Genomic DNA, 15734 nt, shown 5'->3' with positions numbered 1-15734 from the left:
ACGCGAGGGTCGTGAGTTCGCTCCGCGCATTTGGCAAGGTAGGCAGAGATAACATAGTAACAAAACCCTCCGATACGATGTGTGACGGTACTCAACTACGCGCTTTCGGTGGTCGACGACCCTTAAAATGTTTTTTCTTATGAAATTCTTTTGAATGAATGTTGAAATTTCTATATTTCTAATATCCTTGATTAATTTTTTTATCACTACATAATATAAAACAATTAATTATTGCAGTCTTCACTAAAAACCAGTGATTCAATAAAAAGTTTTGTATGTATAAATGTATATTAATAAGTATATTAATAAGTTCGCAGGGAGCGTAACACTGTATAATGTCATGTTTTTATAATTATATACAGACAGATTGTATCCATATATAAAAACATTTTACATCGATGCACCTATGTTTTTAATTGAAATTATATGCCAATAAGCTACACTTTAGGTACACTATTTTTTTAACGCAATATATACCTAATATAATTTTTGTGTGGAAAAATGGATTGTATTGATTTAAAATATTTGATTTAGAAGTTAATTTTCCACGAAAGCATATATTTCAATTTAAAAACTTTTTCATCCCTAGCGGGGTAGTCAGAGTTAGACGCTACAGTCTCTACATACCTTAACCTCAAAGATAAGTTAACTTTTTCATCAGAAAAGCTTTGAATTTTGTTGTGCAGTATAAAAGTGATAAGAACAAATTTGGTATTTGTTTTCTATATAAATATTCAGAAATAATCGCGCGGATTGGGCGGATAGTAGTGAAAGAAATTATTATAATTGGAATGGCGAGTCTTAACACTAGGATGCCTAATTCCCTTTGCCTGCTCTTGTGTGATTGTGAAAACTTCTTAAATATTAATACCTAAAGTAAAAAGTAAAGTTCAATAACGCAATATGTTTTTCTAAATATTGCTATTGATGAAATATAATTACTAGTTATAAAGGAATTTATTTTTAAAGAGAAACAAACCACTGTTAGTCTACTTAAGTAAAAACTTTACTTGATAATTAGAATATTGTAACGTTATTAAATTAGTTAATGAGAATATTTTCTGATTTAGGATGACTAAAATAAATTAAAAACCTTTCCCTCTTTAAGAATGGGAACCTACGACCGCTTCGTTCACTAATGCGTTTAATAATAAACGACACAGGAAAACAGATAAAATAAAATTTTCAATTTGCCACTCTTAGCCGAGGCCTTACTGTCGTATCGTGACTACGCCTACGGGCACGGCCGGGCTAAATCATTATGGAGTTGAGTAACAGGTACAGGATGGTCGATCGTTATGTGTTTATTTATTAGAAACTATGGTTTTTTTAGCTATACACATACATCAATGCAGGCATAAATAGCATAGTGTTAAGACACTCTGTATTTCACTTTGTGAGTGATGAAATCAAAGTCCGTAGTTTATCTTATTCGAACCACCTCCTCATAAGGAACGAAAGTGTTTTAATGGGGAGGTGAATGTATCAATACTTGGTTCCCAAATCTTATGTTCCCTCTGCCTACCCTGCCAAGTCCCCATACAGCGTGACGTTAAAAACAAATAATTACAACAAAGGGAAAACGAACTCACAACCATCGCGTTTACCACCAAACAATGTCCTGTGCTCTCTGACACACTACCTATATAACAGTAAACATAAAATGTTTTTGCTTAAAATTGAGACAACAGAAGTGACATTAAATATATTCTAAACGTAATGTATTCAGTTAGGAAGCAGATAACGCGACGATGGCCGTTTCCGCAACTACATCAAGATATGCTTTATAGTTTTTTGTGATAATGTTACTGCGTTACTAAATGGAAATACGTATTTAACTGTTTCACTCGCGTTGGCGCAGTGGTGTGTGCTTCTGGTAGGTGTGAGTTCAAATTCAAGATTTGTTATGGGTGAATTATAGTTAGGATTTAAAGGTAGCTGAAAATTATTCAAGTCATATATTGGGTTAGGTCAGCGAATAGATGGTCAGCTATTTGCTTACAGAAATGGTTGAGATTTTCTGAAGTTCTAATTAATCATTTGAATGTTACCCACTGTACATGACAATGGTAAGAGTTATGTCTGTTACCGTTGTGTCATACACAACCCTGTGGTCAAATGCTACAGGGATGAGAAGCTATTACTTCTACTACTAAACTATAGCAGGTATTATGGGGAAAGAGTTAAAAGTTCCATTTTTTTATTAAATTATAATATATTAGAAATTTTTACTTAAAAATATTGATAATTTTATCTTTAACATGTAAGAAATATGAGATAAGTATAGTAAGAAAATTATATTAAAAATCGTGAAAGTGTTTAGCTTGAAATTGCAATTCCAAGAAATTATTTAGTTTTTTACATTTGTTTTTTTCTTTCTAGATTAACGATATATATGTATCCCACATACCTATAACAGGTTAAGTTCAATAACTTAGTGTCAAAACACTCCGAATTCAAATTTCCGCCCAAATTTCACACATTGTGTGCTCTGCTCTTGGAAGTCGCTTTTATCAGAGTTGAGAAAAACAAACAATTGTTTTTGTTAGGGTTTTTAATATATAAATCATTGAAGTGATGATAGTCATATAGTCTATATTTTAAGTAGAGTAAGTACGCTGTATGTATGTATCCCGCACAGAGCACTTTAGACAGGGGGAACCTGGGAACCTAGTGCTAAGACATTACCGTACTGAATTCTGGGGGCATTGAGGAGAGCGAAATGTAAATTAAAAACATCATTTCCTTAACAAGGAATCGGGAACCCACAACCTGGCACCTGGCACTTCCCCACCACTAACTTCATAGAGCCATAGAGCTTTCACGAGCTTAATTTTTAAGAAAACCACCTCTATCTTTATTAAAAAAGCCAAATTTATTGTAAATGTTTAGTTAATTATATATATACATATTATATACATATATATGTATATTTGAATATTTTATTTTAAACTTACAACATAGGGGGCAGAACAGTTATCGCGTGATAGTGCCCGCATGTCGAATATAGATAAAATGAGTTTGAGTTATTCAATTATGTAGGTTAGTTGAAATTTTATGTATCACAAATTCGATTTCCAACAATTTTTATCTTTTTGACTGCGCCGTTTATTGGTCTATGCTAATTGTACTGGGGTAGTATGATTTATCTAGTTTTAGGTGATCTTCAGATGGAAGAAAAAGCTCATGCTATGTAAAATATAATAAAATTAATAACCAGTGTTTAGCTCGCGGTTTTGCCTGCATTTTTGTTTTCTTTTTTAGGTTCATGCTATATCCCGCACATGTCAGGGTAAGCAGAGGACGCTACTGTCCGCCGAATTCTATAGACATTGTGTATTCACTGGTTGAACTCGACACTGCTCTTTGCCACGCCACCAGAGCGAAAAATTAAAAATATTAAATATTTAATTTCCCTGTGTGGGAATCGAAACCACAATCAATTACAAGTTCATCAATTTACAGTTACATGCTTGGGTCCCTGCACCAGGACTGGCCTTTTAATACATGTAAATAGATATTTCAGAAAAATTGTGTACCTATTGAGATACACATACACATTTGAGACATATTTTTTTATTGTTTTGACGCACCATTTCAATTATTGAGTGCAAAATCACAGAGCGATTCTCATCAAGATTGATCTATTTCATTTGTCGTTGCAAAAGTTTCAAGATGTACACAGAATGGTAAAATTTAACGCCGTAATATAAAAGTAAAAATATTAGCGAAATAACATAAAACGAGGTTATATCAAAAGTTAATTTAAAACAACTTAAAGCAAAGTAAAAAATATATATATCAAAAGTTCTATTCAAAGGCGTGGGAGGCAACGGGTCTTTTATCGTAGGGAGATTCGGCGAGAGATACCAGATACCAGATATGATAGGATACGTACGTAATGGTTTGTTCGTAATCGCCGCTACGATCTCTTTTACGTTGATCGGATTTTTGATGATGAATTTAGGTTTTTTTGGGGCAAACTCTGTTTATTATAAAAAAAATATGATTCGTTGACATAAATATTTTGATATGCCAAAGGTTATAAATGTGTTGTTAAATAAAAAAATCTTTTTAGGATTCATGTGAAAACTTAAATATAATATAATGAAAATGAAATGGAATTCATTATTTGCTCTACCTAATGTTACGACACCCTGTTCACCGTTTCTGTCTAAATTTCGAGACATTGTATGTTCTGTGGAGGATCTCAACGCCACGTTTGGTCTTAAAATAAAAAAATAATAACAAAAACGATCAATACAATTTTAAATGGAACTCGCTATAACATTTTTCGTTTTTGCTTAAAATTTCCAAATACACAAACAAAAATATTAAATCAGCATTAGCTTAAAATAAACATAAACTTTTTTAACAAACTCCAATTCATAACAACTTACAGTACGTCTCAACAGGTTTAATATAATATATAGGTGTATTTATATATAAAGTGAACCAGAAGCTGAACCAATAAACGGCCAGACCTCGTTCCCATACTGGTACATTGATAAGCAATTGTCACTTTTTGAGATAAAGAATGTGTAATTATAAATGCGAGACGCGCTTGCCTTGTTTTTTACTTGGAGATAGAGCAGGTGTACTTAGAATACATTTTTATATCTTTGAAGTTTTAATGTGACGCCATCGTGGCGGTCTGGTGGTGTTAGTGTACATATGTGATGGTTGTGAATTCGATTTTAAGGACGAAAATATTAAACGTTTTACGACACAAAGTGCAATGTTTATAGTGGTTTAAGAAAAGAAGGACGATAATAGAAGGACTCTTTCTTCTCTATACCAATTGCGAGAAAAGAAACGGGAAATGTGTGAAAGTAAAAAATATATAATTTTACTCTGTATTCCGCAATAAGCAGTGTAAGTAACGGAGTGTTTTAACACTAGATTCCCTCTGCCTACCCTCTGGATACAACTAGATACTGATTTTTGATTTGAAGTCGCGGTAAAATAAAAAAAAATACTAGATCGGTTCATATGTTTGAGAACTACAATGTCTCAGACATTAAACTTATCACACCTATGTTGCGTCGGGGGTTACTACAAAAATCAATTAAAACATTAAATATCCAATCATTCAAACCAAGTTTCAACACGTGCTCAGCGTGACAGCGCCAGGCATTGAACTCGGTACCGCCTCGATGCAAATCAATTAACCACCGCATGATCTGCCCGTCCCACTCCGCCTGGATTTATAGTCCGAGATGCGGACGTACAATGAGAGTTGTTGCAATCTTACATTTTATCAAAGGTTATATCTTCTTCTTGTTATAAATGTGAAAGGCAGATTTATACTGTTTGACTATCCTGTATAGGTGTTTTAGTAAATGTATTTGAAATTTAAAGTAGAGTGAAGAAATTATCAATTATGAATTAGTATTTATTATGGAACGGATTTAAAAGCTTTCCAAGAGGCGTAGTTTTTTTATAAAATAAAGTAAACCTATTAAGTTACAGAAGGATCACAAGGTCTTTTTGTCACTAATATTCAAATGTAGAAAAGAGAGAACGTTGTAACGTAAGAGTCTAATTTTCTTTTCTAGATTCATTTTGTATCCCGTGTACAGCATGTTAGACAGAAAAAACCTAGCGTTGAAACACTCCGCCCCTTTAATTTTTTCTTTCAATTCATTCCCGATGGGAGGACTGGATCCATAACCGTCGCATTTACAGTCAGATGCTGTGCCACTACAGCTTCAGTTGAACTTTCGACCTAATGTGTAATAGGTATGAGTACACCACTGCTCCATGACGTTGTAAAAAGGAATTTGCCCATTCCAAGCAGAAAACGATAACATTTTATTTAATTTATGAATCACGCATTGTTATTTTGCTTTTGTCTGCTTATCAGTTAGTTTTATGCATAAATAAATAACAAAAAAAATATTTATAAATAAAAAAACTAAAATCTTGAAATTATTGCTTCGCCCTCTATCTAATTATTTTTAAAAATATTATCCTGTAAGTCGAATTTGGACAGATAAACATAACGTCTTGTTACATATTGCTCAACAAGGTACACCAAAATAGTGACTTTTGGTTCTTTTTTCTATTTTATCCCACATATAGCAAGTTTGGCAGAATAAAGATTCTAGTGTCACTTTTTACCCGAATTCGAGACACGGCATGTTTCAGTAGCGTAACTCAACGCCGCACTTAGCCCCACTGCGCTTGGGCACTCATTTTAATCACGTTTATAATGCAACGCATTACAATGGCATCAATTAATACAAGAATAAAGAAAAAATACATCTTCCATATTTATTATTTGCACTTACGTTACAAGAATTAAACTAAAATTAAGTATAATCAGTCATCTTTAACCGCACAAAAACAAGTGATCTACGAGATAAAGTTAAAGCATGGCGCTGCCGATGTGAGGCGGAGATAGCGCGTTCGATACCCGCCGCGATGTTACTACGAGATAACCACGTGTTTTGGGAAAAATCCAACATTATAACGAACAATAGGAATTTTGTATGAAACCGTTAAAGTTGATGGGAAACTAAGGTCTTCTTGTTAAAAAAAATACAGATTACATATAAGATGTAAGTATATATATTTATAAGTATTTTACATATATTTATAACTTAAAAAAAAACTATACCTTACTTGTGGACCAAACAGTGATAAAGAATCGGCGACCAAATGTTCCCACTAAACTAAATCATAGTGGCGTATTAATTAGACTATATTATTTTTCTATTTTCTCCTTACTGGAGATAATAAATGGAAAAACTGTAATCTCAGTTGAGGCAAATATCAGTATTTTTTTAAGAAAAGTAAAGACGTCTCTTATTTCAATATAGGGTGTGTGAGATGACAGGAAATGCTAGTTGTCTCGTTCTATCAGGAAGGGTGAGACAGAGATGAGTAGAAAGATTAGATCGTCCATGTATAAAGAAGATAAAAGACATATTTAAAAATGCATTGTTTTAAAAATAACATTTTATACCGAACTTGGTTTTTGCTGTAAAATTGTAAAAGCAATTGTGTTGAGTAAATTATTACAGTATTTTGGAATAATGGTAACAAGATTATAATATGATCTTGATTATAGTAATTCTTGATAGCGACAAAAGTAAAAGTAACAATGTGAAAACAAATTCTTTGTGTTACAATGTTAATTATTTTATATTAATTAAATACATTTATTTCATACGTTTCTTACGTATTATTTAAACATCTAGTATGTTTTTTTAAGCTTAGGCTTTATCTCGTTCCCGTAGGTCCATACATGTGGAATACACCGTAAAGCTAAAATTAGTAGTTAATATTTAATATTCCATCATCGCAAAAAAATGTAAAATACCTATATGAATTTATTAATTTGTTATAAATAAAATAAAAATATATTTACTTTATGTTATATTCTTAATATTTACAAAACAAACTATATTTACCTACATAAAAACAATCCTGTCATTAAAACAACAAAAAAACCATTCTTGCTATAAAGACATACATACATAATGTATATCACACATCTAGAGAACATTTCACAATTTTGACATTAGCGCGAAGTGAAATCACCAAAATTATCAAAACACGAACAGTGAACATACATCTTAAAGTTTCGATCCAACAATGGGACCCTCGATCTGTGACAACATTGATAATGAACGTGAAATCTCTGCGAGAGATAACGCCCTCCCCCCACGTTAGGGGGGTACCCTTATCAGCCCATCTCGAGCCCCATTCACAGTGCACACGTCATTTTTTATCACGTACAGTCAACAGTTTATATGATAAAATAACTTTTGTTTTGATATGTATTTTGTATACACATGCTGTCTAAATAATGGCGAGATATGACAGTCCTTCATAAATATTAACATTTATTTATTTTGTAGGTGGTATTTGTAGGTATTAGAATATTTTAAAATAGCAACTTTTCTTTTAAGCAAAGTGTCTTCCGAGCTGGTGGTATCTTTTGTAAGACTGATATTACTGATATTTTTTGTACCTTAATGATTCAAAAATATTCACTTAAATAATAGCCTAATAATTTAATTCAAGTTATTAATATTTTAATTTGATTTGATCCATCTGTTTAGCAGGATCGTCAATACAAAAAAATGTTTTCTTTAAAACTAAAACAGTATATTATTCCTACTCATTATTAGGTTTCCGTTTAGTGCTCCTATCAAGGCCATAAAATCGATTATTTCAAATGGTAACCTAATCGATTTTATAATTATTATGTCAATTTTGTCGGTTCGTATTTAAGGGTGGTAATTTTAATGAAAGTTATGTTATTTCTGAGCAATTGGATTTCTATTTCTATTTACATCAAATATTTGTTTGTAATATACTAGCTAAAGCAAACATTATAATTTCTAATTGCTCCTATAAAAGATTTAAGAATTGAGAGATTAAAAACAATTAGATTACGTCAAGTAAGTTAGATAATAGCAATAACGTAATTCATAACAGTAATAAACTAGATGTCTGTACTCCAAAATAATTTCTTTATTCATTCTTGTATCATAAAGTAATAAAAAATATTAAGAAACTAACCGCAGGCAGCCGGCCATAAATGCACCTGTCACTAACTTTTAAAAAGTTAGGACACGTTTGACATTGACAGCTGTCAAAATGACACAACAGCGCGGGAATGACGATGTTGCAATTCGCTTTTAATCCGTTGAGTTGAAACGACGGAATATTTTGCCAAAACAGAATGTGTTATGGTATTGACAGTTCAGTAATGAATATAGAATATATAGCGAATTACGTGCTAGAATCGTTTTTTTAGTTAAAAAGGTTTTAGTGATGTCAACCATAAAAAACGAATTAGTAGATACTAATAAAAATCAGTATCTTCATCAGACTTTCCGACTTAAAAATTTGAAATATTTGAATAGTAACTTGAGAAAACTGCGCCAAGAGGTACGTTGTTCGATATGATGTATCTAGTGTTGCCAAACTATCGATAGTTCCGCCATCGATAGCTTTAATCTAAAAAAGCCCATGCGATCGATTGCATCGATTTTATCGATACTATCGATCCCATCCATAGGTTAAAAGAATGCAATACAATCGGCTAAGTGCAATACCATCTATACTATTGAATGTCTAGGAAACAATAGTATCGATAGAATCTAAAGTATCGATACCATCGATTGTTTTGGACTATCGATTGTATGTTAATTCGCGATAGTATTGAGTATGATTCTTAAGCAGTTACAAGATGAAATGAAAAGAAAAAAAAAACATTTTTATTACATTTCTTTTGTTTGATATTTTGGTGAAAAGAAGAAATACTTAATATGTTTCTAATACTAAGTATGATGATTGGTTACTACACATGAAAATAGTAAACAATACTATCGCAACTTAGCATGCGATCGATAGTTCACAACAATCGATAGTATCGATACTATCGATACTGTCGATACTATCATTTCCTAGAAATTTCAATAGTATCGATACTATCGATACCTTTCTGACTGGCGATACGATAATATCGATAGTATTGTACTCTTTTGAACTATCGATAGTTTCGATACTATCTATTTAATTGATACTATCGATTATAATACCAATACCGATCGGCAACACTAGATGTATCAGTATCGTATTTAATTTTTTAATAGAAGTACAGTAACTAAGTAAAGAATAATTGTATATTTAACATAACATTTATCACTGATATAACCTACATAATTATACATTTAATTGTTTAAGAATAATATTTTTAAAATAATATAGTTAAATTAAATTAAATGCATTATAAAATAAGAATCTTTATGAAATTAAATGGTTATTCAAATTAGAGACAATTAATTACATAAAATAATATTTTTTATAGAATGTTATTATAAAAATATAATTAGTACATACTACCTAGATCCTTTTATTTTTTTAATAACAAAATCTTAAAATAAGTACTAACGTCAAGTATTATATTGTGGAAAATATATTTAGATGTTTATGACATTATTATTAATATGATAAATATTTAAATTTAAATTAACAAACAAAACTACAATGGCCAGTCCACAAAAACTGAACAATCAGGAAGGCAGAGCTGATAAAAAAGAACTTTAAATCATTACTCTTATCGCGATTCCTTCGAATGTAGTGTCGTTAACGTAAACAACTATGTTTATTCAACGGAATGTTTATTTTGCTAATATCGAAAATGATTTCAGCAAAATTATTTCCTATATTAGTAGTGAATTTAGAGGATTTTAAGTTGAATTATAAGTAATATTAATAAATAAATGAGTGATCGTACACATTGTTTTGGCGTCCCCAGCGCCGCCTGGCGGTCCCGCGGCGGCGCACGCTCTCTCCAGCTGCCGCAAGTAGTTGAGCCACAACAGCATCACAAACGTCAAACACTTCACAACAGAGGCACTCTCCTCCTCGACCTCGACGTCATTCTTTTGCCGCGTAATTTTAGTGACTGGCTGGCGGCCGGCGCCCCTCCGCGCACACCGCCGCGCGGCCCCGTGCACACACGCACGCACACAGCGCCGCCCGATCCCTTATCAGGTTGGTTTAACTAGCAATGGCCCGAGATGCTATCAGCTCGGAGCTCGCGGTAACGTTGCATTGAAAGATAACGTCAGCGATCCTATCGCTGTTTGAATAAACTTGTATAAAATGTCAAATAAAAAAGCTGCCCGCCATAAAAGTCGTATCTACGGTGGCCGATATTTTGATAAAGGCACGCATAATTCTCGAGATATGAAATTGTATTTCGTTAAAAAACTTCGTGAATAGTAGTTTGATTTGTGGATGGTGATAAATGTTAATTCGTTAAGTCCGTGTTATAATTTGGTGTAAAAAAAGTAAAAAGTAAAAATTATATGTAATGTTTTTGCATCAATATTATAACTGGCACTTAAATTGTCTAAATAAGAAGTAAATGTCAATAAAGTAGTGAAATAGAGATAATTTTATACCCTCGACGATAGAGATCTAGCACACTTCGAGCCATCCTGCGTTTTATCTCTCAATACGATCGACAAATACTCGATTATGAATCGATTCGGCCGCGGGAAACTCACAATCATTCGAACAACATCTAATCGATTTTGTTCTTGACACTTCAACCATTTATTTTCACAATCGTTTTGTCAATGTTCAGTTCTCTGTTCGGTCGATATGTCAAATTTGTGTGTCTGGTATTTATTAATCTATGCATATCTACGAATGATATATTTTTTTTTTTCATAATATTTTAAGGAAGTAATGTCAGACAGACACGTAATCTCAATTACAATCACTGTAATTATAAAAAACTGGCAAATAACACTATCAGATTTAACTATAATAAAAACAGTTCATATCATTAATACAGTTTTTATACTCTCGTTGCTCTGTTAGAACGTATGTGACTAAGCATGATGGTTGTAAATTCAAATCCCACTTAGTGTACATTCATAGATTTTTGGCCGATTTTAGCACAAAAATGAAAAATGTAGCGTTACGATCCGTCATTCCGTTTCCCAAACAGTAATTGTAAAATGAAGTAAAATATCACAAAATTCCATGCTGAACCCAAAACAAAATACCAAAGAAATTCTGATAGATAAAGGAAAATAATTATAAGTCACAAATCGTCCGAAAAACCCATTTAAAATTCATAAACAACTTAAGTATTTTAATTACAAAAGATATCAGCATCATATTACGAACGAGATAAAGGGCAAAGGCGATATTCTTATCTTATTTGGATAGTCACATAAATATTTCTATGCATTTAGATTTTATTTTAGCCAAAATTAAATGATAATGTTTGTTTAGATACATCATTGCAAAGAAGTATTGATATTTAGTAATTAACTTTCGCATAGGAATAAGAATACTCCATCCTCGTCACACGTAACCTCTTCAAAAATATGCTAAAAAAGAATGTTATGTTCTAAGCCTAGCTTCTCTTGTCGACCAAGCCAAAAATATTAATCTATCTAAATAAATATATGGTAAAATGGCTGACACGTGGCACTGTCAAACTACTGGATTTAGAAAAATGAAATTTGTCTTGTACGTAAGTTAGGGAATGTAAAGGAGCACTAAGAGAGCTTCACACTGTATCTGGGACAACTTAGAATAATAAATTAGTTCGAATAAATTAGTGCTAAAACACTCTAATCCCATTAAGACACTTTCGTTCCCGATTTTTCTCGAAAGGATTTACCGAAATTCCTATTGGATCGGAAAAAGACGAGATTTGCCATTTTACCTCTCAAACTCCACACAAAATAGCGGACAGCAGCTAGTATAACATATACATATATAACATACATATACTGTTGCCACAGCGAGATGTGCAGATAGCTGCAACGTTATGATTACCAGATAGCAGTAGGTACAGGTGTCTGGTGCGCGATGCGCTGATTGCTTATCACACCGCATCGTTGCATGCGAGGTTCATTTTGTTTTTGTATGGCATCTCTCTTTTGATTTCGTTTTTAATTCTTCTTGTATTACTGTATATGTGTTTGTGTGTATGTGTGTGTGATTGAATGTACTGTTGATGAGAGTGATTATAAGTGCGATGGTTGTGAGTTCTATGTCAGTTCGAAGGAATTGAGTTCCGCTACTCAACATGTAATATCTAGAATTTGAGTAAATAGTGGAGAACAGAGTATCTACTTACGTAAGTATTTCTCCGTCTACCCTACTTTGTGATATGTGAGGATAGCGGAATATAACAGAAATTTTCAAATTTAGTGGACTGGCGTGATATGAACGAAACATTGGGCCCAAAAATTTTCTCTACATTCACACAATATGTGCCATCGTTTCGATTAAAATAATTTCATTTAATAATTCAACTATCGCGAAAATAACAAGATTACTAAATTTCAAAAGTAATTTTTAAATTATGTTTGGTTTGTGTTAGTTTATATAATGATATTATAAGAAGTCTAATTAATGCAAATGTATTTATAAAACAGCTCTAGTTCTTATAACAATTTTATAAAAATTATTGTGGCTGCTAATTTATTATAGTTAGAAAGTTTATTTGTTTGATTTTTTTAGCTTCACACCGTTTTCCGCGTAACCTAGTGCATAGACACTCCGTTCCACACTTACCAGAGCGAGGAAAAGAAAATAATGTATTCCTTTAAATAGAAATCGAACCCAAATCCGTCGTGTTTACAATCAGTCTCTGTTCCACTGTGACCTCATCAACAAAATACATATTTAAAAGAAAATATTAGCAAGCTGCGTGATTCTACTACGGCTACGAGATGTACAGATAGAAAACGTTATTACCAAATATGGGGCAGGTGGGATCGCGATAGGCCATCGTGCTCTATCGCAGTGCATCACACGTGAAAGTTTAAAAAATATTTTTCGTTATTTTAATAACTTATTTTACTAAATCAGTTATTTTTAATTTAAAGTTGATTAAAGTTGTTATTTTTTAAATTGTTTTTAAATAATCAAGGTGCAACTGTAAACGCAATGATTGTGGATTCGATTCCAACTGGGGTAAAAATTATTTCCATTTCCTTGCTCTGTAAAGAAGACAAAGTGCAGCATTGAGTTACTCTACTAATATGCGCAATATTGCGAGAGTTGGGGGGAAAGTAGGGAAAAGTGGGGAACAGAGTGTATTAACACTAGGGTCCCTCTATCTACACGCCTATGTGTGCTAAGAAAAAATATTTTAAGAATTGGTTTTGTAGTCAAGGACTCAATATTTTGCGGGTAAACACATATAATCGCTGGTGGCAAATAAAGTGACGAGTCACTATTGTAGTGTTCGCCGCCGAATCGAATTTAGAAATTAATATTTAAAACCACTTTGTTCATTTAATTATAACAAATGGAAAAAAGTGGAACAAATAGAAATGATGGAATGAATTTTATATACAGATAGTATCTTTTATTACTGATCACTGTAGCGAGTCTGTTATCAGCTTATCTTATCGTGTTTGTAAATCAACATCAATTTAACAATAGTTTCTATTACTTAGGTAAATACTTAGATCCAAATTTAGTGATAAGTTTTTTCGCGCGGAGAGTACTTTTCATTAATTTGTCATTTAATTTTTTTTTGTTTAATTTCACATGTAGCAGTAGGCAGAGAAAACATAGAGTCAAGATACTAAGTTATCATATTCCAGCCAAAACTTGAGATTCCGCGTGTTGAGTGGCAGAACTCAGCGCTTTGCTTTGTTTTGCCAAAGAGAGGACATCAAGTTAATTTAATCCTCCAAGTGGAGTGGAACCCACAACTATTACTTTTGCAGTCGGATGATGTGCCACTGTATCACATTGGCCTCATTTACAAGTACCGCAGAAAAATTGTTAATGTAAAATAGACTAGTATTCGTCGATCGCTATTTGTTTGCGTGGACTTTCTCGTCTTTTTTTTCTTGTAGTGCTCATGTACACTTCCTAATCCACGTTTGGCTGACGTCAAATGTAAATATATGTTAAAGTCCAACTTTCCATTTTCATTAGTTTCGTCTGTACTTCGACTGTCTGTTTCTCAGTTTTGTATACATGTTTTCTTAGCTTCACACTGCATCTCGCACGTAGCACTGTAGATAGAGGGAGCGTAGTGTTAAGACACTCCGTTCCCCGTTTTCCACCAATTTATGAAGGCATTGCGTGGTGATTCGCGGAACTCAACGCGCTTTGCCTCGACACCCGAGCAAAGAAATGAAAATATTAAATATTTTATTTCCTCGAGTGGGAATTGAATTCACAACCTGTCGTCGCACACGCCTACGCCCCTGCGCCACTACTGGCCTGTATATATTAATATATCATGGTAGACTGCAAATATGAATCAGTCCAGTTTTTTAAGAAATTATTAACTTTAAGTGTGAGTTCAAAAATGTAAACATTTGAATAATCACAAAATTACTAGTAAAATCCATTAAAAGTATATCACGTTAGGTATAACATACGTACGTAAATAAATAAAATATGGTCCAACAGCGTTAATTAAATTTTATCTCACAAGGATATCGATATGACGAATACAGAAAGAATGTCGGGCTGACCACGTTAAGTGCAGCGACAGTATGTGAGTTAGACGATTTTTAATTTATTGACTAAGAGAGAGAGAGAGAAAAGTAGAGTTATTTTTCTAATATTTTATATAGAGGATATTACACCCAAAAAAATATTTAAAAACTAAAAGTAAAACTAAGTTGTTAAAGCACTCTGTTTCCCGTTTTTGCGGATGAAACGAAAATAACTTATTCTCCCGAGAATTGAACCCAAAACCGTCGCGTACAGTCAAACGCCGTACCGCTGCGCCACTACGAGTTTGAATCACTTCACTCGTTTTATTGCTTCAAATACTTAACAGGCTATTTGTTCGCGCCACAATTAACATATCTGTACATAAGTTTTTTGAATTAACAAACACAAAACTGTATTTTAAAAGGGATAGTGGGTAATAAAAATCTAATAAAAAAATACATGCATTAGGATCCATTAGGAGGGGTCTTATTAATCGTTATCAGTCGTCCCTTATCAGTTGAGTAGTTCTTGATTTATACTTTACGCTATCTGCTGAGATGCGGTCGGCGCCATTGCTATCTTATAGATTTGAAGTATGAGAATTGGCTCCCGCTTTTAAATATTTGTTAGTATGTAATCAGTGTGGTGTGAAGGCTGTGTCGGTTTGTACAAAGGTGTTTTACGCTATAGCCGTGTTAGAGGTGTATTAAAATTCAAGACATACTTGAAAATTTGTTTTTGACCACAAATCATTGAAGATAAAGAAAATA

At 32.7% G+C, this 15734-nt stretch overlaps 1 protein-coding gene across 2 annotated transcripts in view; it reads right to left on the bottom strand.

The window, feature by feature from the left end:
- ush (Zinc finger protein ush) overlaps window positions 1-15734 on the bottom strand; it is a 157287-nt gene that overhangs the window by 82482 nt on the left and 59071 nt on the right. The window contains exon 1 of one of the 2 annotated variants that reach the window (XM_085191511.1): window positions 10259-10442. The exons of the other annotated variant lie outside the window; for it this stretch is intronic. Within the exon in view, the coding sequence (XP_085047637.1) occupies window positions 10259-10349 (91 nt within the window). The 5' untranslated portion in view covers window positions 10350-10442. Of the gene's footprint in view, window positions 1-10258; window positions 10443-15734 lie in introns of those variants that run through there. 2 annotated transcript variants of the gene reach the window in all.

This window comes from Heliconius melpomene, chromosome 1 (genome assembly GCF_056956725.1).
Source record: "Heliconius melpomene rosina isolate 202511_hmr_F chromosome 1, ASM5695672v1, whole genome shotgun sequence".
In the NCBI taxonomy this organism is placed as follows: Eukaryota; Metazoa; Arthropoda; class Insecta; order Lepidoptera; family Nymphalidae; genus Heliconius; species Heliconius melpomene.
The sequence above is the reverse complement of the archived record's forward strand: the minus strand, read 5'-3'. Positions and strand labels throughout refer to the sequence as shown.